The 23,637-nt window shown below is 30.7% G+C and overlaps 1 protein-coding gene across 1 annotated transcript; it reads right to left on the reverse strand.

Moving 5' to 3' along the window:
- Positions 1-76: 76 nt before the first annotated feature.
- Positions 77-21,848, reverse strand: LOC111032811 (cartilage oligomeric matrix protein-like). Its single transcript, XM_022313269.1, has 21 exons — positions 21,636-21,848; positions 17,431-17,601; positions 14,907-15,136; positions 13,062-13,233; positions 12,950-12,979; positions 12,774-12,847; positions 12,631-12,691; positions 11,117-11,317; positions 9,550-9,666; positions 7,644-7,744; positions 7,021-7,251; positions 6,015-6,182; positions 5,149-5,253; positions 4,963-5,070; positions 3,757-3,925; positions 3,471-3,648; positions 1,621-1,796; positions 1,309-1,536; positions 868-1,139; positions 556-793; positions 77-484 (listed from the first exon to the last, which is right to left on the reverse strand). Exons 1-21 carry the CDS (start codon positions 21,718-21,720, stop codon positions 399-401), a joined length of 3,201 nt encoding a protein of 1,066 aa, XP_022168961.1. The 5' UTR covers positions 21,721-21,848; the 3' UTR covers positions 77-398.
- Positions 21,849-23,637: the final 1,789 nt, after the last annotated feature.

Raw genomic sequence — 23,637 nt, forward strand, 5'->3', positions numbered from 1 at the left:
TTCTGAGTAAATGTAATGTTTATTCACTCTGTTATGTTTCAATAATTGAATTTATTTTTAAACTCTAATCATAAATATTTACTCTGTAAGTCTTAATTATTAAATATGTTTATTATTAAATACATTTTTTTTAAATCAAATACTATTTTAGGGTATTGTAAAAACAAAAAAAAAAACATGAAAAATACCTAATGTTTTGATTATTTTCATTGTACAATATAAAATATAACTGCTTGTACTATCAGCAATTTTTTTAAAACTTAGATTTATTGATAAATGTATGTATTTTAAAAATAAATCTAAAAATTAATTGATTAAAAATTCATACTTATTCTATCTATATTAGATTTAAAGGAAGTTTTTATCATATTATCTTAAACAATATTAGTACATATTTGTTAGTTGGAAACCCGTCTTGTGTCCAATTGTACTTCTTGTTGTAACTTAGGTGGTAATTCACGATAAATAGCCTCTGGTATATTATCTGAAATAATGTTTAAATAAATGTGATATCTGGCTTATAGAGTTATAGAAAAAGTTTAGTGTGTTGCTTACCATTACAGCGATAAACCAAATCTGACCATATGATCATTTCTTGAGAAAAGCAAAACACTCCTAACCTACCACCTTTAAATGTGTAATCAAACACGTTTCCGGAATCCGTTACCATATTTTGACCCTCAAATATTCTCAATCTAATAAGACCTATCTTCGGACGATGCAGTAGTATCCATCTGTAGGCTGTCTTGCCTTTCCAACCAATGTTGCGTGGATCTTTCCACAGTAGTTTCACCTGTTTTGAAAGTGAAACAACAATGTGAGTTTATTTTTATCTATTCTCTATAAATAGTATTTTTATATTCTCACCTGTTTGTCTGTGCTCTCCGTATTCCACAGGGCGTTTCTCAACATTTGCCCAGGTCCAGTTTCCGAATGCACTGCTTTGATTTGTATCCCAGGTTCGGCTACAGCCCTGAACGGTGTCGCTTGCCAATATGTTTGAGTGCCTTTTTTCCACATCACTGTATAAAACTTGTGATTGTCCTGGTAACTGAATACAAAACCTACGTAGTCGTCGTCGATGTCGGTGTCCACGAAGAATGTACCTTCAAAGTCGACGCCGCCGAACGAGTCGTAACCTAACAACGACATAGTATAGATTATTTATAGTAATCCATGGGCGGTTGGGTCGACAATACTACCTTAGTCGGGTCATAAACTATGTATTATATTATATTATTTTGTAAGTATTAAATAATATGTCTACGGCTATTACTAGCACCAGACCAGAGGTGTACGGATACTGACCTACTGCCAAACCGGGGTCGCTGTTCATAGTCTGTACGAATTCCGCACCCTTGTTGTACACCACCCAGTTGGGATCGATTTGCGAATCGCCTTCCGGGTCCAGCACCACTGTCTGGTACGTCCTAAAGTCCGTGGTGAATATCTTAGAGTTATTCGGGCAGTTGTCCAAATGGTTTGGCACCTTATCGTAGTCGTTGTCGTCTTGACATATGTCCCCGACACCGTTGCCTGTACGGGGGGATGCGAATCGCGAGGTTATTTGATTTTAATGATGGAACGTTTACAAGGCAATAATGGTTACCGTTTACTGACCGTCGAAGTCGGCCTGGTCTGGGTTGTACACAAGCATGCAATTATCCTGCGCGTTGCCAATGCCATCGCCGTCAATATCCGGATCGCACTCGTCTCCCTTGCCGTCGCCGTCGGTATCCAGCTGATTGGAATTGGCTACTTTGGGACAGTTGTCTACGCTGTCCTGAATGCCGTCCCTGTTGTGCGAATTGTGTTGATTATTAATTAACTATATTTTAATTGAGTTTTTTTTTTAACTATTTGTAACCAAAATTTGAATCATAATCATAACATAATTAGTAATATTGTACAAATATCTCACTGCACACAGTGATATATAATATTGGGCAATCCATTTGTCCAAACGCAATTGTTTTTTAGTCATTTATTGTATTCAAACTAGTTCAAAAAGTTTTTTAAGTATACTAATTTTCATACATTTATGACAAAAGAGAAAATAGAGTGTATGATGCTAAAATACCTAACTATAAAAAATCTCATAAATTTGTTAATTATCTTGGTCCTTCGTATTTCAACTCATTGCCAATAAATATTATAATAAGTATTTACGCTAACTCCAGGAATCTTAAAAAGTCGAATCTCAAAAAATTGACTGTTACCGGTTAGACAGTCTTTATAGACTAGTATTTATGTATATTGTTTCATTTTGTTATGTACCTACTGAAACTTTAACAATGTTTTTATTTTTATTTATACTACATACTACTGTTCCATTATTATATCTATCTGGTGATAGATAAATTCATCTTATTACATTAATTTAAACTTGTTCTAAGAAAAGTCACAGTTTCAAAAATTCTAAACGTTAAAAAATGTTGATGCTTATAAATTAAAAACTATTCATTATTGTTATTTGATAGGTCATCAACATTTTCAAGAAAGTAATAAAATTTGGAATCAGAAATTATAATTATAGGTTACTGTAAAAAAAGACAAAAAATACTAAAACAGCATAATTATTATCGACATTCATAGAAAAAAGAATTAAATATAAATTTCAAATGTCTATCCATAATTTTTTATTTTCAGTCAAAATTGTTTGAAAATTAATATGTACCTAAACTGTCTATAGAAAATGAAAAATGCTAGTATACGTATTTACCTAAACATTTCGTTCATGAATTACAGCATAACGAACTGATTTTTTCGAAAACTGATTTAATACAAATTTCAGTTTTCATTATTTTTTTTGTTTTTCTCAATTATTAATTCAAGTACTGGAATTTTTTGCTTTCACCCCCTAAAGAGCAAACTAGATGGACTCCTCTAAACTTAAAAAAGTACTGAAGTCGAAGGTTGAAGAATTTTCTCTGCTTAATAAGACTATGAGGTAATGCCAGACTCAAAAATAAATATATTATGTATAGGTTCAATACATTCATCGCTCCTCTTCATAAATCTAAAATACATGTTATCTCTTAAATGTTTTCTCAGGTCTCAAATAAATTCTAGTGGGGTATAACTGCATAGGCGTTGACAATTGTGGGGTGCTGCGGCGCTCAAGCACCCCATGGGCCATGACCATTGACCCATTCCACGGGGTGCGGAAATGAATGAAACAATATTTAATATTAGTATAGGTGTTATGAGAAAGCACCCCATGAAATTTAGAAAATCCGCGTATTAGAGAAATACCCCTGCACAATACCTAATGATAAAAGTTAGTTTTATTATACTACAAATTTTATTTCATAATCACGAAAATTGATTGAGAAAATCTGTACCAAATGTTATGTCGTTATGTGTATGATTTAACTAGTTCATCTGTACTCATCTTGTATCAGTTGATCACCTTGTATCATTTTTTATTAATATTATTAGGTATAGTTTATTGTATTTATATCGTATACCTGTCCCTGTCGATGTCGCTATCGCAAGCATCGCCTATCAGGTCTTTGTCGGAATCTGTTTGGGTGGGGTTGTGCATACTCGGGCAGTTGTCACAAACGTCACCAAGACCATCGCCGTCCGTGTCCCTTTGATCGGGATTCGCCTTTTTCGGACAGTTGTCTTCGTGGTTCAGTACTCCTGGAATGTTTACCATGATGTGTAATAGCTTATAATTGTATTAACTTAAATATATCGATTTTTTTCAAATTTATCAAACTATAACGCGTAGAAATTAATAGCACTTACCGTCATTGTCGATGTCCGCATCGCAGGCGTCTCCTATTCCATCGTTGTCCGTGTCGTGCTGATCTAGATTCGGTATGGTCGGGCAGTTGTCGCAAGCATCGCCTTTTTTGTCCGCTCCATCTTGATCGGAATCCATCTGGTCCGGGTTGGAAACCAATGGACAGTTGTCCTGTACAATGACCGAAAAATCAGTAAACTTCTACTATTAGGTACTAGTCACTGAGCCCTGTCTTAACTATAGTGATTTTATTTTTAGTTTCGATTCCAATAACCTTTATTTACTGAAAAATACAACTTTCAATAATTTTTATATAAAGAGGGGCTGGTTAGATAGCACATACATACCTATTGTATACAAATACCTATATATGTGGTGTCTGCAATAAATACAAAAGAAATTCTACTCATTTTTAGACAAGTATGTTATTGATTGTCGTAGATTTTTAAAATATTTATGCATCATTATATAGAAGGGATTGTGAGTTCCTACAATCCTACACGAGAGAAGCTGGTAAAAAATTATATACGTTAATTGTTAATTCCTACATAGTATGAGATGTGTAAGTTCCTATAGACGGTAAAAAGGTTCGTATGTTAATTCTTATATACTAACATAAAAATGAGATATTGTGTAAGTAACAACAAGCAAAAAAAGGTGCGTATGTAAATTCCTACTCGACAGAAAAATATATTAGGTACTATATACAATTATATTTCATTTTCATACATTTTATGATAATAATATGATAAAATAATATAATTCCGTATTTTTTAAGATACATAAAAAAATGTATACTGTATATAGTTTATATATATTATAATAAATATTTTTTTTTATCATAGCTCATGTAGCAACTTACACAGTAACACATTTAATTTTGTATATTCGTGTAGGAACTTACAGTATTCACCTTTTTTTACCCTGTAGGTCGTAGGAATTTACACCTTTTTTTATCCTTTTACAAACATATTTTAATGTGTATTTTTTTAACCTGTCATTAGGTCTCGCGTGTAGAGACTTACATAGTTACATCCGTTCATCATAAATATAATTATTAAATGAAAGTTCACGATAAGCGTATAAGTATATAATATTATTGACAACTGCATATTAATATGGGCTACCTCTTCTCTCCTAAGTATACCCAATAAAATTTAATGTCGCCCCGATTTTTCCATTTTTGTCATATACTCTCATTGTCTTACCGGTGTGTTTGGCACGCCATCGTTGTCAGCATCATCATCGCACACATCGCCAATGCCGTCATGGTCTGCGTCTTCTTGTCCCGAATTGGGTACCCTCATGCAATTGTCCTGTACCCCGAAACAAACAAAACGCGATATATAAGTTTTTTGCTGATTATATTTATCGGAAAATTATACTGCACTAACCTTTTTACACCGCGTGTCATTGCATGCCAAATCGATGTCCGGCCATCTATCCAAATCCAAGTCTGGCCCGCATATTTTGCCGTTTCCAGCCCAGCCCACGACACACTAAAATATATATGATGATTATTACTATTTTATTATTATACTATCATTACTATTTACTATTATTTACTAGTTCTAGCTTACTACTACCCCTATTACTAATACCTACCGGCTACCACCTACCATAAATATATTAGTGGTGAAAGAGATGATAATGAATATCAAGCTCCTCTTACCATTGATATTATACCTATTAATAATATAAAATACAATTAATTGAATGATTTCAATGGTGCAGCTGTTATTATAAAGTTATACAAATACGAATTATTACTCGAAATATGGTACCTTCTATAAATAAATCTTACTAGTTTTAGTTATTATATAAAACATTATTTCTTGCAACTAGACAAACTTTCATGGCATTTTGAATTTCTGAAAATCTGGCAAAATATTAATATTTTTGAACAAACTGCATGGGTGTATCTTTGTGTAAAAGCCATAGACATTATACTAGTTTAAGGTCTATAGTAAAAGCCTAGGTTATAACCTAACCTATACTGAAATATATGTTATACTTGTTCACCAGTCACCACGCCACTTGCGTAATAAGTACCTACCTATGTAATTTTTTGGTTGTTTAGAACAATTTTATATTATGGTATTGATTATTGATTAATTCGATTTTGAAATAGAGTATAAACCATTATCCATAGTAGGTATTATATTATTATATTAGTTAGGATTAAATATAATTTATTTGTATACATTTTATATAGGTATAGGAATATGATAAATATATATAAATCACACATTCTACTTACTTCACAAGAAAATTTTCCAGTAGTTGATCTAACACACTCTCCGTTTTGATGACACATCGTTCCATCTGGACACATCCACGGGGTTTTCTTTAAATTCTCGACCGACAAACAGCCCAACGACTGGTTGCCGATGTAACCCGACCGACAGCCACCGCAACGATAAGAACCCTAATCAACGAGGAAATAAGAACGACATTTTTCGAGTTGCTGTCGAAGTAAGTACACACTAACACACTACGTGTGAGTACAGAATACATACAGTATATTATTTATATAAATAATATATACTAATTATTAACTGTACATACATTTATAAGCATAAACTTAACGCACGTAGTAGGTAATCATAATCATGGTCAAACGAGACTACGAAAGATAGATCCAGGGATACGTAGGTACGTGGACTCTTTTTTAATCAGCTTTGCAGTGAATTATAAAATGTAGTTACCTAGTATGCATATTAAATATGCTATAGAAGCTTTTGTACTTTCGTAGTCAGAAATTTATACTTATAACAAATTAGTAACATTGTCTTTACAATATAGTATATATTAAAAGATCAATGGTATTTGATAGTAATAATAAGTAGGTAGTATTTAATTGTAAATAGTTAACTGAGCAAAACTTAGTATGAGTAGCTATAGTCTGAAATTGTTCACAGTAGAACTTAAGGCCTGATTGCAGATAATTATCAAATATAGGTAGCTTATGGTCCCTACTATCAAAAATGTATAACAATTTTTAATTGAGAAAAGTATTGATTTTACATATGAATTTTCTACTGTAGGTACCTACAGTATCTACATTAGGTATTTACTATTTAGTTATATCCATTCGATCTTAACAACCTAAATATACCTAATAAAAACCTATTAAATACCTAGTGCAAAATTCAAGTTATTTTAATATTACGGAAAATGTAACACAGTTTTAATTTTGCCACGAATAACAATAATTAACTAGTTTTGATTGATGGCAAGAAACTGCGAAAAATCGATGATCTCACCTCGGTGTTCATGCACTGCGAGTTAGGTGCACAGCCGCCATTTCGGCCGTCGGCGCATTCGTCAATGTCAACGCACCGGTGACGACCCTCGTCCGTCCTCCTTGTACCTTCGGCACCGATACCCTGGGATGGACCCACGGTAGTGTAACCCGGTGGACATTGACCGCATTTGTAACCAGGTCGAAGGTTTGTGCACTGTACTCGGGGATCGCAAGGTTCGTCCAGATCACACTGAAATAATTGTAACGATACGAATATTATACTATTATTAATTAATTAATTATAATTTATTAAGTATGCAACAACATATCTAACAAGAGTAACTTTACAATGACGTAGACGTTGGCAGACTTAGGGGTGTATAGGAGAGTTTTTAAATCCCTCACCCAGTATTGGTCTGAATTAAATCTCCCAATATTTCCACATAGCTTTTAGTCTTAAATTTGTATTTGGCTAACAAACAATAACAGTTTAGCCAATGTCAGTATATAGTACTGTAGTATACCATGATTAGGGGACAATATTTATTCTATGCTTTTGAGCCCCCATAAAAATTAGTAAGTCCGCTGACCGTCTCAGTTACTTTTACGTAAGAACAGCGATCTATCGTTGAGATATCTTACTTCGTCCAAGTCAACGCAGTTCGTCCCGTTGCCGGTAAACCCTGTTGGACAACTGCCGCACTTGAAGAAAGGTGGTTCTTCACATGGCAGGCATTGCACACCTATACAAAGAATAATAATGTTACCGATACAATCGGCTTAGTATCTTAAAATGAATAGATAAAAAAATTAAGTTATATTAAGTTATTACTTATAGGTACAACGAACTATAGAGGTAACCTCAGACGTTGATCATGCCGTTTAATTTTAAATACACAATCAAGTAAAGTTAAAATTATTCAACTTATTCACATACATTTTCTTACCAAGCTTAGCCATTTACTCATTTATAATGTAAGTAACTTCGGTGAGATAATATAGGTGTCTTAAGTGAGTTAACTTACTACAACTAAATTAACTTTAAAATACATTTCTCATGACTAAAGGTGTATGTCAGTTCCTCATTCTTTTATTATATTGTGTTCTATAGACTGTCAGAGGGATGTTTTATATTTTAATATAATTAGATAATAAAAGTTTATCTACACTGGATTTTTATCAACATCAGTTATATTATGTTTACATTGATATAACAACACCATATTATTGGGGGGGTTGAAGGTACCAAATTGGGAGTATACAATATACATATATATATACATATATATATAGTATAATAACAATAATACATTAATTTATAATACCTTTCATATGTTGGATATTCAGGAATATAAAAAAATATAAGTTTATAATATGGGAATAATTATAATATTACCTATAGTAGTGTTTATAATTGTATATAAATTATACATAGATAACCGTCGCTGCCAAAGAATAGAAAGTTTATTAAGTGCATAGGTATATAATATAGGTATATGTTTGACCAGATGAGTAACTCATCTATAACTGTAATAGGTACCACATTACCAATGAACAAAAACTGCCAACTTCTATAGCTTGTCTAATAGAATAATATTGTACATGTTTGTAACTATTGTTTCTCAGTAACGGAGTAATATACAGGATGATTCACCAAGCATGCTCATTTCAATTTGTCCCTCAATGATGAATTTATTAAAAAAATTCTGGTTTTTGGAATTTTTAAATATACTCAAAGATCATATTTTCGAATTCTTAAATATTTTTATATTACTTAAAAAGTGTCCTGTGGTGATACAAACATTTATTATTCAAATGAGAGAGCCGTTTACTGTAAATTAATTAAAAGATAATATTTTTTTAACATTTTGATGTACCACATTCAAGATTAAAATGAGTAGTTTCTTAGTTATTAAAATGTTTGTACTGAGATAATAGTCCTTAAAACTGGTTTTACATGAATTTAAAATACACATAAAATTGGATCTAGTATTTATTATACTTGGGCCATTTTTACAAATTATTAATATCGATAAAGTAATTACTAATTAATGAATAATGACTACAATTTTCAAATCACCATTGCCCCCATATCTTATAAGCTCAAGAGTCATTACTCATTACTATGAACCTTTTATCCTTAGAACTCAAAATCAAATAACTCAAAAACTACCAGTACGAATTTGGATTTTGATACGTCAAAAATTTCAGAAAAATTATCTGCTGTATAATTTAATAATTTATAGTTGAATAAGCAGGGTTTTCTCATTTGAAAAACAGAAGTTTGTATCTCCTCAGGAGTTCAGGACACTCCTTAAGTAGTATAAAAAATCTCAAGATTTTGGAAATATGGTCTTAAAGTTTATTTAAAAATTAAAAATCATATTTTCAATCACTGCGTTATTGAATTAAAAAAAGGGGGTGAGAATGCTTGGTGAATCACCCTGTATGTAGGTTTAACAAATTATATAATTATAATAATTATGTTATTTTATTATATTATTTGAATTATTATAATCATCATATTTCTGAGGTATAGTGTATTTACCTGGCGAACAAGGAGCCAAGTCACATCCACGTGGACGGCATCTCTGACCATCGCCGACGAACCCTTCCGGACAAGGACCGCAACGGAAACCTTCTACCGTGTCTTGACACCTGACGCCTACAACAGTTCGTAAATGTATAGTTTATGATACATTTATGTTAATGTATAATATCTATTAGTTAATTCTGATTATACGTGAGGAGAACTATGGGAGGGGGGGAATTTTACTTCCTCGACCAACGGCGACGACCATTAATAAGAATACCTGAATACTAAAATTCGGTACCCACTATCCAGTAATCTCACTCAATTCCGTTATCTCGAAGGACACATAAGATTTGGTACCCACTAACCAATTACTTAATTGGTACCCGGACGTGGTCTGATTTTAATAACAATTATGATAAAATTAACTTTCTCAACAAAAGTTGAAAAAATTATTATATGTTAAACCGACAACAGTTTCACAGGTTAACACGTTCCAATTTTATTCGACAAAGTGATCCACAGGGGATTTTCCCTTACACTCATGAATTAATATAATATGTCATATTATTATATCTACTTTTAGATAAAAATATTTTATAATTTTTTTCAATTTCAATAAATAAATCTTTTTTTTTTATATAAAATAGACAATTAAATAAATATTAAACATACATTTTAATAACATGATTGTACATAACCATTGGTTTTTGTTTCACGCATAGCTGACAAGCTGCGTTCACGAATTTCTGAGTTGATTGGCAAAGATTTCTTTTAAAAGTTTTAATAAGTTAACGATTATGATATGTTTAGTGATTGCTTTTTTTATAACATAAGTTTTAAGACTTCTGTTTTTAGACGCTGTCGTCTCTGGTTGAATATTGATATTATAGGTACAGATACAATATATTAAAAAGTATGAATCATTTATTCATTTTCATATACATTTTTCAATTTATTGGCATCATAATATGATGAAACCACCATGCATAAATATGCCAATTTTGCTATAGTTTTTATTTTAATACCTTGGAAAAGTATTCACTCATTGAATGAAAATTGCATCAATATTGTGTATATTATTAAAAAATTGAAACAAATTATTAAAATAATTATTTGTCAACAAAATCTAAAAAATCATGTTTCAAATGATGTAAAATAAGTATTTTACCCTCTGGATAGTGGACAGGTAGTATCCATTATAAATATTTTTTTTTTTAGAGGCCTTTGATTATTTTTGGTTGGTTAATACTTTTAATCTCTGCCCATGATAAAAAAAAACCTATTGTAAACCCACGTAAATCATTATTGCAGAAGACAGGTGCAATATATTTCAATATAAATCATTAAAAAAAAAATTATATACACGAAAAATTTTCATTTTCACCGTAAAAAAAAAGCTAAAAAAGGACTCGTATTCATCCTGTGGGCCTTTGTCAGAGAGGAACAACCCCTATTCTCGTCTCTGCTGCTTATTAAGTCAAACCAAGTCGGTGTTTTCGGTAAAAAGTTTATTACTATTCACGTTACCTAGGCACTAAACATACGTATACTCGTACGATGAGCATAATATCATAAATACCTGGAGCGCATGGCTTCACCGCGCATGTCCGGCCTGGTTTGCACATTTTGCCGTCGCCCACCAGTCCTTGTGGACACCGGCCACATCGCGGTCCATCGGGCGTGTCACGGCACTCCGCTCCGGGATAACACGCCGGCGGGCTGCTGTTGCAACTAGGTTTCGGCGGCGGCGGCGGCGGCAGGGTCGGTATGTTGCCACCACCTGTCCAATACCGATTATTTAAATTTAGCTGTAGTGTAGGTACTGTGTGATTTTTACTCGTTTTTCTTTAATGCTAATATCTAGATAAACTATACAGGTACCTATAACGAAATACCTACAGCACCGAAACTGGAAACGGTGTAGACACTGTACGGTATGTAGGTAGACATCATGTTTTGAGTATTCGACGTTTTATTATATAGGTTTAAATTTTCACCAAAACGATTTTACTTATATGTATAAAATAGGATAATCCGTGCAGATGTATCAAGTAGTCAGTAAATATGTTTACGGCACAATACTTAATTTGTTTTTATTAAAAATATGTCACTTTAATAAATAGGTAAATTAATGACAATATTATTATGTACTTTTTAGCTTAAATATTGTTTTTAATAAACATTTTGAACTTTATGATTCATGAATCTTAATTTGTGGTTGATTCGTGCATATCGCAATGGTGTTGGAAATATATTTTTATATTCTATTAGGAAACAAGTTATCATAAGTACTTCAGTACTTGTATGGCTAAATTTCATAATATTAAATATACCTGTACCTACTATAAATTATGATTATTAACGAATTATGTAATAATTATTCTCTATAAAACATTTTTTTAATTATTTAACGAGCGAATAGGTAAGGCTCATAACGAAAATTATTATCTAGGGCCTAGATTCTAGGACATTAATTATTTATATTAGAGTTTTAAAACAAATTTTTGTCATTGTTAATAAATGTAATATTAGGTAGGTACGTAACCACGTAGGTATGCATAGAAAATTATTTCATAATAACAGTTTTTGATGGAGAATTTTTAACTGGTTTTCAAAAAGTTTTCAATTTGTTCTTAATATTAAAAACTCAATTTTGAATAAATTTACAATTCTATTATCTAATACTTAGACATCTAGTATACTTATAAGTATTTATAGGTATTCCCAAAGACCAGCCTTGGACAAAAATTACAAATTAAATAATACATACTACTCCACAGTTGTATAGGTACAGTACGCTGACCAAGGCTGGACTTGGGTGGTATTTGATCAAAAAAAAAAAGAATGCTTTGTAAAAAAATTAATTAAAAAAAATTTTATTTGCGTAAAAAACACAACGGTGAAATAGGTTACAAACGGTTAAATTACTAGATCTGATTTTTACGTATATTAATGAGAAGTTAGTATAAATAGTATAAAAAAATAAAGGTCATTTTTCAAGTATGTAGGCTACTAATTATTAAATTATATAAATCAAATAACTAGAGTCGAAGTCCAGCCCTGGATCACTGTGAGCCTACGTTTTCCTCATACCTGGCCTGCAGAAGTCGTCACACTGCTCAAGCAATTGGCGGAGTCTATAAATCTCGAGTCGCTATAAAAATATTCAGTTCAATTAATGACTAATTTGTGTTTTAGTTTTAGCCATCAGTTTATATTTATATAATTCTACTCACTTGGGCTTCAACGTCTTCCCTAAGTTTTTTAACCATCTGCATCAACTCTTGAATAGTTTTCACGAAAAACAGATCTAAAAATACAATAAGACACAATGTGTGTTATTACATAGCTTGCATAAACATATACGTATGTATAGTGCTGTTGGAAAATAAAACAAAGTTTCTCTACTTACCATCACAGTCATGATTGATTGGAATATCACCTGAAATCATTAAAGTACATGATAAAATACAAAAATAGTATTATAATACATATTTAATATTGTTGTATGTTTTGAAAGTTACCCCTTCCAATGCTTGGCATTCGAATTCCGATTTCGGTTACTGGGAGTGGTTGTATTGCGGGCATTTGTTCTACGTCTGAACTATCGTCAATAGTTGGACATTTTTGAGCCGTTAAAGTAGTTTTCCAATCTGTTTCTGGGTACACTTTAATTTGGAATCTTTTTTCGTGCGTCTGTAGGATTATGAAACCAGAATTTATTAAAATAAACTTAAAGTAGAGAAAATGATTTTTATGATTAAAATAAAACCAACTAAAAATTAAAACTTGCAACCATTGGCTTATTTGCGGGGGAATGAAGTAATGCGAGACCTCTCTGAATAATCTAAATTTGATTTTACTTCATTTCGTTCAAATATTTGTACACTCCGATAATATGTATGAAATGTTTTATTTCAAACAATTACGTGTGGTCCGCCACTGTGTACCTACTTTTTGTTTATAATAATATTATGCGTGTTTAAATCTATTCAATACGACTAATACGACGAATCTCCAAAATAAACATTTTACAAAATTCAGTTTTAAAAAAAATTGAGAAGTCACTGCTGTATAGAAGGTATAGATAAAGTGTACACTGTACTTCGGTATTGATTAGATCACTATAATGAAATTATATAATATTATTATTTGAAACAATAATCACTTGAAATGGTAATTTAAATATTTGGTTAACAATTCAGGGTCGTCACATTTATTTGTTTTTGAATTAAATCGAATTCGTGAAAATTTCTATTTTTTTGAAAATTATTGAAAGTGTTAAGCAGGTACAAACTAGATGTATTAATCCAATTTGCTACCAGGTACTGCCCTTAATGTTGGAGCATTTTTACTGCTCTCAAAGGTAACGCCAAACTCACAAAAACACTTCATTTTAAAACAACTCAAAATCTACGATAATCTTAAATAGCTTTTTATTTACCTTTCGGAGTATTAAACAAACCATATATATATATATGTCATGTAATACAACGTAACTCACATAAGATGTATATTAATTACTAGTCTTTAAATCTGTATACATACTAATTTATTGCTATTAGTTTCATGTCAATTTTCATGTGCACCTACCTATGTAATATGTACCTGTGTCACGAAAGATTTAGATGTAAGGTATAAATTATTGTATAACTGAAGGAATTAATATGATCATTATATTATTAAACGTAAATAGTCACAAAATATGGATGGACATCAACATTCAACATATTACCATATGGTTGTACTACCTATCTATTTATGGTAATGACTAATGTCCTGGTTTGAATTCTATAATGGTATCGTGTAATGTGAACACGGTAAATTCTAGATTGAAATTTGAAGTAGTATGCATCTTATAAATCAAATCCTTGTATGCATTATGTAATATTGTAATTATTATGTTATATGTGATACGTAATTACGCAAACATTTTAATGGTATACATTGATACGTACCTACTCTCTGGTGGTTCAAGTGTGCCTATAACGACTTAAGAGTTGAAAATTATTACTTATACTCTATGACAGTTAATATAGAAATGAAAAGCATCTTCGGGAAAAATGCATTTTATTTTATGTTATAATTTATTCGGCTTAAGATACTATACAAACATTTAAATCTGTTAAATAAAGTATAGTTTGAATCTTTCTTTATTTACGTAAGTATATTAAGTGATCAGCACAAGTTTAATAAATACTTGAATGCTTATTCGATAAACGATACTTTGATTTTTAAATTATTTAAAAGACAATTTCAAACATGACAAAATTAATGGTTTATGATTAAAATAATTTGTTTAGTGTATACGAATATAAACTTAGCTTGTTAATGGATTTTAATGTATACACCAAAAGTTTGATAATTACCATCTGTAAATGAGGATCCTTCATATCAAAATATACTTCTCGAAGAGTTCTAGTCGTCTGCAGTGTACCAAAGTGCTCGCAGTTGACGTACAATGTCATGGTAGCCCCTGGTTTTCTCTGATCCACAGCCAACACAAGGGTCTTTGAGGATGACATATTATTATTACCCAAAGATTTTACATTGTAATGCTCAGTTTGTGTATCACCATTGCTCTTAGTTGATACGATTACTATAAAAACATACAAAGTATAGTTTTATTTGAATGAATAAATAAATCACTTATGAATTATGGATAATATAAAAATGGCTGTACGTCTAGTACTTACGTAAATCGTACTACCATAAATACTTCAACAACTTTATTAAATTTTAAAAGCAAATTAATATAATGAATTTTTAAGACGTATCAATACACGTGGTTTCAGTTTTTCGTTCCTAAAATGTGTTATTGTTATCATTATACTTAATAATACCTATAAATCAGTAAATATACCATAATATTAAAATTATAATATTTTCTTTAACTAATAAATTGAGCTAAATGCAAATGGTTTCGAAATTTAAAAAAATAGAACAGTTATCGTCCCACTGTTATATTTTTGAATACATTAAATATAACATTCAAATTCTATATGTATCTAATAATTACATGCTGTCAGTACGTTGTAATAGTTTATATGTTATTCAAATTTCAGCTTAATCCAAGTTTTATTTACGGTCAACACAATAGACTTCTCCGGAAACCATCTGCATTGGTATTTTTTCCTCACTTCGCTCACGTACCTAGAGATTTTTTTCCGTCTCTTGTTCGTCAAGAACTTTAATAGGCTAGTATAATGCGCGAGATGTCGTGGGATTATCTGGTGGTATATCCTTTTAAGGACGTATGTCTAACTGGATCTTCGGAGGAATTTGCCGATCACTGTTTCTTTTTTTATCCTTTTCCTTGGCTTTGCTACTCATTTTTTTTTTTTTTATGGATTATATCAAAAGAGTAAGAGATGTTTTAATAATGAGTCATTCGCATTTGTACCAATAATCTGCACATACATTCTGTAAACTGTATTACAAATTTCAAAATTTATTTTTCAGATAAATTTAAATAATTACCTATTTTAAAATAGTATTTTATTTTTGTATAACAATTTGTTGGATAATATTATTTTTAATAACTATATTATTCTGGTTTATTAAAGAATTTTAGGCTTGTAATACTTAACTTAATCTAGGAGTTTGATAGTGGTGTATACTTAACTACTTAAGTGAAAATAAAACAATAATTTATCTTAAAACTGCATGAAAGCTATGATAAGAAAATAATTGTTTTGGAAAGTATTTTTAATATATTTATAGGTATCTTTTACTTTGTTTACATTATTTATAACTTCAAATTGTATGATAATATATTGTAAGCATAATACAGGTTGCTAAGTTACTTCCCGGGTAACTTCAATAAAAAAAAAAATGCTGTACCCATAGGCCATTACCCATTACCCATACATAAAAATAATATAACAGTTCCTATTATGGCAAGAATCATTTATTACAAAAAGAGTCACTAAAGAAATGTGGTCCTCGTAAAAAAAAATAATACATAAAATATAAATAGGCCAGATGACGTTTTTGGAACTAACGGTTTATTAGTCCATAAAATAAATTTGAGCAAATTGATTAATGTTTTTTTAAGACAATTAGAAATAGCGTTTTAATTTTTGTCATACATTATTTTACTATACTTATGACTTTGATTTAAATGTAATTAAGATAAGAAGTTTAAAGAATCGAAATATCTATAATAAAATTACTTTTAACTGACTACAAATAACCAAAATGTTAATAACTGTGTAATAAGAATCGTAGAAACAAGTTACACATATTTCATTACGTAAAAGGCAAGTTGTATAGAAAAATATGGAAATTTATAAAATATTTTCTTTTCAATTTTTATACGCATGCCTATATCGATACATAGGTAAATAATACATTTAATATAAAGAGCGTGAATGTATTGCTGATTACGTTATAGACGATCTATTCATCTGTATAAAACTGATACATTAATAAATTATATTATACATGATCATAATACGCGTATGAAACCCGAGTAACTCAATACAAGTGGGTGGGCACACTGAGCACACATCAATTCTACACAAAACACTGTACCCACATAAATATATACATATCTACGATATACCTACCCAATAGTAATTTAAAAACTGTTGAAAAAAATTGCGGTAATCCCGTGTCAAGTATAGGTATTCTGCAAGTACGATGCTATTGGCTTACACGCGAGATATAGTAGATATGTGTATAAAATATTTTTTAGATCATCGAGCAACGGATCCAACACGACAAGCCTACACACGACGTATACCCACAAAACCTACGCATAACCAAGTATTATACGACGATCAACGGCGGCAGTGGTTTTATTAGGGTAAAGATTTATTACGTCCATTCTTTTTTTTCTGTTGCCTTACACAGACAATATCAAATATCATAATATAATTATGCACATACCTTGTCCTTCGGACCTATCGATCTTTAACGTGAACTGATAGTAACCGGGAAATTCGATGGTGGCCACGGTTTCGGGTTTGCGGTGCTTCCGTCCGTTCGGCGGTCCTTCGTCTTTGATCACTATTGTAAATCTATCGCTGGACACCGCTTCTTCGACGGCCTTCGTGGCTTCTGCGGAAATCATAATACGCAATGTGCATTAATCGTACAACTGGCATGTTTGTTTCTCTAATCGTACATTTATTACGTACATTATAGCAAGTTATGACAAGACCTTCGATTTTGATTATTATTATTGTGAGGGGTTAACCGTTAGACTGTTAGAGAAAACACATTGTCATCGAATAGTCAAAAGTAAATTCTAATGCGGACACAAAAATGTTCATTGAAATAGAAAATAGGCATATATCTAGGTAACGGTTATAATTCTATACCCATTCGCTTGTCCCACACGCGAGCTCGCACCTCACACATGGCGCGTGTTGGTGTATTCAATCATTCATCAAAGCGTCAGTTAAATCACTTTGGCGTAAATTGTTGTCATTTACAACGGTCTGTGTGGTTATTGTGAACATTAAAGATTTGCCAAGAGTTCTAGTTAAAAGACCTGTGGCTCTGTCACGACGTTCATATTTCAGTCATGTGTACTAAACATAAATTATGCGTTCTCAGTAAACGTCCATCAAAGTAAGAGCAGGTGTATTATGGTATACCACGGTTAGGTGACCCACGTATAATTTAGTTTACGCTTGGTTAGTACGATATTGTGTTTAAACGGCTCCTGATAACATTTAAATGTCTTTTAAAAGTGAAAGTGGCTAAGACACAGTTAAAATAAGAATATGTAATTTTTTTGTTCTGCATCTAAAATTTATTCCCGTCCTACATAATATTATGTACCTACATATTACAATTGTAACTTTTTAATAATTCTTGTAATTTGTATGTTATATTTATCGTATTGCATTGCCATATAACTATTTGAATCTAAACTTTTATCTAACTTATAATGTATTCTATATCTTTATTATAATGAAACAAATTAACTCAAATTCTTCATTCCCCACCAGCGTTATGCTTATAGGGGAGCTTACAGCTTGCATTGTAATTTATTATATCATATGTATATTGTTGTTCTGCAAGAAATAAATATTATGTTTATTATTATTATTATTATTATTATTATTGTTGTTGTTGTAATTACTATAATAATTATTATTATTAAATTTAATTTAATTCTTAACATTTTAATCGATCTGTAGATTAAGGTTTTAGTTATTAGTTATTAGTTTATTACCTATAATTTATTTGAGTACATACCTATGCAAAATTCCGAGATGTGATTACTGATTACTGTAAGTCTATTAACTTATACGTATGTTTTATTAATTATTTTTAAAAAAATATACGAAAATGCAAAATGCGATCTATTAAAAATGATTTATTTACAATTGTTTGCCCAGTGCTCACGTTGTTGGATATTCTTTTCCTAAATTATACATGCAAGTTGCATTTTGATACCTACATTATTTTCTCAAGAAAAATTATAGAAACTCAAATCTCAACTAAGTTTTGTAATAAATGTACTTTCAGTATATACGGTATTTTATAGTTTGGATAGAAGTCAAACAAAAACTCGTTTCTACACCTTTAATGTCACTTATACGATTAAGCTATTAATATCTCTACGAATTGTAAACAATTTTATTATCTTCCATATTCAGTATTGCATGTTAAAACCACATTCGAATTTAAAAAGTAGGCACCTACAGATTGTAATATATTATACAATAAACAAGATTTTCTAATTATTTTTTTTATGCAGAAGGCTGGTTTTAATATTATTATTTTTATTATATTAAAAAAAAATTTTAATACCTATAACTTCAGTTGTTCCTAAAAATTTCTTTTTGGAATTGTATTATTTTTTATAGATAACAAATGGTTATAATTTATTATTTTTAAATTATATCCATAAATAAAAACAATAAATAAGTAGGTAATAACTAATAACATTGAAGTAAAGTCGTTTCCGATCCAAATAAAATAAAAACATTTTTACTTTTTAGAACGACCAAATGAAATAAATAAAATGTATTTATTAAATATAATAAAAATGTACAAACTACTGATTGTGCAATACCTAATAAATTAATGCTTCATATAGTTACAGTATTATAGCAGGAATTATTAATTATTATAATATTATTAATCATTGTTCGATTTTGTTAGAGCGTATAGTTCTACTTTGTACTGACATTCAATTAAAGTTATATTATGAAAGATAAATGATTACCATAGAAAACTCACAAATCGCAATAGTTTATAGTGGTTGGAAAAAAAGTGGGAACATTTTTTAAATATATAGTGAGTATTTTTTAGCATACATTTCCATAAGTATAATAGAACCATATAAATCAAATTTAAATTACATACTAATCTTCTGTTCTATAGGTAGTAGTCGAAAACTCGAAAGTTGTTTTTTTTTTTTATTACACTCGTGTTTGTATAATAATTTATTTTACGAGCATCTATATCTATAATTAGAAGTTTAGATCTGCTTGTCATTCTTGTCATATTAATTATATCTTACACTATAGGATACAAAATAAATATTATTGGATTTGTGGTTGTTTATGTTTTGCATACAGTTACATACAATGTATAATAAAATCTTATTGAAACAAATTATAAGGAAACTTATGTCTAGTGTAACTATAATGGATAATGGATATTATACATTCATGCAACTTAAGATACAGGACACCAACCAATTATGTTTCGATAGTCATAAATTATAAAATTTAGTTGTAAGAGTTTATTAATTTACAAAATTACCTATGTATACATTTATGAACATCCCCAAGACAACCTAAGTTTAACTGTTTAAGTCTCGAAGTAACTGTTATAATATGTAATATACCATTATACTAATATGTATTATAATTTATGATTTACAGGTAATTTATAATATTTTCGTGTATAATAAATTATTATACAATCTAAAATATGCATTATAAAATATGCGAATAACAAAACGGATACCGTCATTGAACGATTCATTCGGTTTTTTTTATATTTTTCAACTCGAACAATAACAAACTATTAGTCTTTTAATATTCAGTAATTACTCAAAATCTAGCACAAGTCAGAAGTGTATAAAATCTCTTGGCTATAAAATATAAATTCCCATAAATAATAATTGTATAGAAAACTAACATGAACACTTTTAATATTTATTCTATTGAAGGTATGGACTATGGTAAATCATTTATTAATTTGTATATCATATCTAGACTCTATATAATATAATGTATATAAATTAAGAAGATTTTTATGCAAACAATTTAGTCGTGAACATTTTTAAATACATAGCTATTTAATTATATTATACTGCATGAATACAAATATAGGACTTAACCTGTTAATTATTTTCTAAGTAACAGAGCCTAGTCTTTGTATGTAGATACTTAGGAAGTTGGTTGACGTAACCATATAGTATAACAATGAATAATGAGTAATGACTTACGAGCAGGCCTGATGAGAAGGATTGGAGGGGGAATTTCCCCTGTCGAACATGTTAAGAGGGCCCAGAAATTCAAGACTACTCAATTGTTTAAAAAAAAATTTTAAATAAGAATTTGGTGATCTCCGGGTCTGGATTTCTCTTTCCACGGCCCTGCTAAAGAGCTATATTATTCTTGATGGAATAATTAATTGATAATATTTGATTATAATAATTACATTTTACTAAAAATACTAAGTACAAAAACTTCATATATTACAAAATTTATTTCTATTACAACTTATTGTTAAATGTATAAAATATGTACAACCCTTACAAAGTTGTATCGAAAATATTTTTTTTTATGTTGTTAACATTTTTAAGCATAAAATGATAGATTTATTAGGATGTAAAAACAATAACTTAGGAGTTGTTTTTTTTTTTTTGAGGGAGAGGAGTTCTGATTGAATACCAAAAATCCAAAATCGTACATGTCCTTTGATTGTTTCTAAAACTCTATAATACGAATACTTTACTACGCAACTCTAGAACTTAACATTTGATTTCTTTGAAATTCGAAATTCGTCGAATTCGATTATATCGGAAAACAAGGAGGGGAAGGGGCATCGTACGGACTTTACATGGTGTGAGTGTCATTAAATTAAGGTGCATCCGGGTAGCCTATCGTCATATTACGTACCGTTGTCGACAGAAGCCGCTTCGGCGCGGGCGTTGAACACCAGTAACGCGCCGGCAAGAGCGACGAAAATCGCCGTTGCTCTCATTTCGCGGTGGTCGTGATGTGGTCTTCGGTCCTGGAGCCTGCTGATCCGCGAGTCGTTGTCACCGCGATCGCCGCCGATATACAGCCGGCGCAGCGCGTGTGAAACTGTACGGCGAGCTGAGCCGTTTGCGACCTCCTCCTACTCACAAACCGGTCGATGGCGTCCGTCTGCGGCGTACACAAGCATACGAGGCACTTTGTACGATGATACATCATGATAATAAAAATAAAAATAATAACGAAACGATACCTAATGGTAATAACACTCTTGCAGCACACTGCTGCAGAAGAGGCGCCTACGCGCGAAATGTCATACGCTTATTATAATATAGCGAGCAGATGGTCACTATTATAATATATTATTATTAAAATATTTGGAAACGCGTGATGTCGGGCTGTATTTTTATTATTTCTTTTTTTTTAAATGTATTCGTCCAAGGACGAGGTTTCCCCCCCCCCTTCAGCGCTGCTCTCTCCGTCGATCCTGTCGACTCTATACCTGCTGCAGCAAGCACCGTCACGGCACGCGTATTTTATTCTAGCGCATTGTGTAGGCACGTGCATTTACTGAGGATCTCGTCTATATGTAACGTGTAACGAGTAACGACGATGGACACGAGACCGTAGTGTAAACATCCGACATCGAGTACCGGTTGGGTTCCGATTTCCGGTCAACCGTGTGTGTTAGTATGTTTAGGTCTGTGCCACTGAAGTTACGCATGTGCCAACTACCTGTAAGACACTATATTGCTACTCCCGGACGATGGGCAATGCTCGGACTGCAGTCGGAATATTAATTATTAATCTCTACATAATATAATATAGTCGACTGCTATAATAATAACATATAATATAAACATATGGTACCGGTTTCAGGTGTTACTATTGAACCTATATTGTACGCTCCCGCATTAAAGTATTTTGGCCACTTTTGTATTATTATTGTACTTTGTCAAAGATTAAACTACAGATGTCTACAACAAAAATTCAGACCAAATGTGTATTTTAAATATTTTTTTTATAAAAATTAAATGTTTTACGAATACAGTCAAAACTCTTTATAACGAATCTGAAGGGACCAAGAGATTTCGTTCGTTATAGAGAGTTTTCGTAATAGAGAGGGTTTAAAAAAAAACAAAATTTTAATTATTTATCAAACACACCATTATTTTTACATTATTTTATATATATTTACGTATTATATTAAATTATTACTATTATTATTATACATACTTATTAAATATAATTTAATTTTTATACTATACATATTTATACTTTATTTAAAATAGTCTGTCATCTTAGTTTGGACTTTTTTATTCGGCATTATTGCCGATTATTTTTATAGTTTATATATGTAATGGATACGATAACACGTAAATTGTATTATGAAACATAAAATATTGTTTCGTTATTGAGAGTGACTAATACGTTACAGAGAATGAATTGTCTAATGGGTTATATAGCAAACCAACCATTAATATGTAATGTTTACGTTATATAGAGTTTTTCGTTGTAAAGAGTTTCGTTATAAAGAGTTTTGACTGTATTATATTTAACCACAAAATAATTTGAAAATGTTTACAAATTCCAACCTCAAACTCTCATTAAAAACTATTGTGAATTTATCATAAACCTTTTTTGGAATTCCAGTAATACAAACTTATGAAGAACCTTGTATTATATTTTCAAGCTTTTTGACAGACCAAAACTTTTTTTCCGACAATTATAGAAAAACATTTATCATTCCTATCAATAGCTCATAAAGAGTCAAAAATATTTTGAACATTTTATCAAGCATAGAGAATTCAATATGGCATTATAAATATTAGGTGAAAATTGTAAGTAGCCATCTGTAGTTAATCATTTTTGAGTTACACCAAGTAAACAAATTCTCAAAAGTACCTTATAGATCCAACTT

This window comes from Myzus persicae, unplaced genomic scaffold (assembly GCF_001856785.1).
Source record: "Myzus persicae strain clone G006 unplaced genomic scaffold, MPER_G0061.0, whole genome shotgun sequence".
NCBI lineage: Eukaryota > Metazoa > Arthropoda > Insecta > Hemiptera > Aphididae > Myzus > Myzus persicae.

Bases quoted from the DNA above. Each gene is read 5' to 3' on its own strand.
- LOC111032811 (XM_022313269.1), bottom strand. From the start codon at position 21,720: ATGAGAGCAACGGCGATTTTCGTCGCTCTTGCCGGCGCGTTACTGGTG. The intron at 12,980-13,061 runs GTAACTTTCAAA...TAATGATTTCAG, and splicing joins AATGCCAAGCATTGGAAGGG to GTGATATTCCAATCAATCAT. The intron at 1,140-1,308 runs GTCAGTATCCGT...TGTCGTTGTTAG, and splicing joins CGACCCCGGTTTGGCAGTAG to GTTACGACTCGTTCGGCGGC.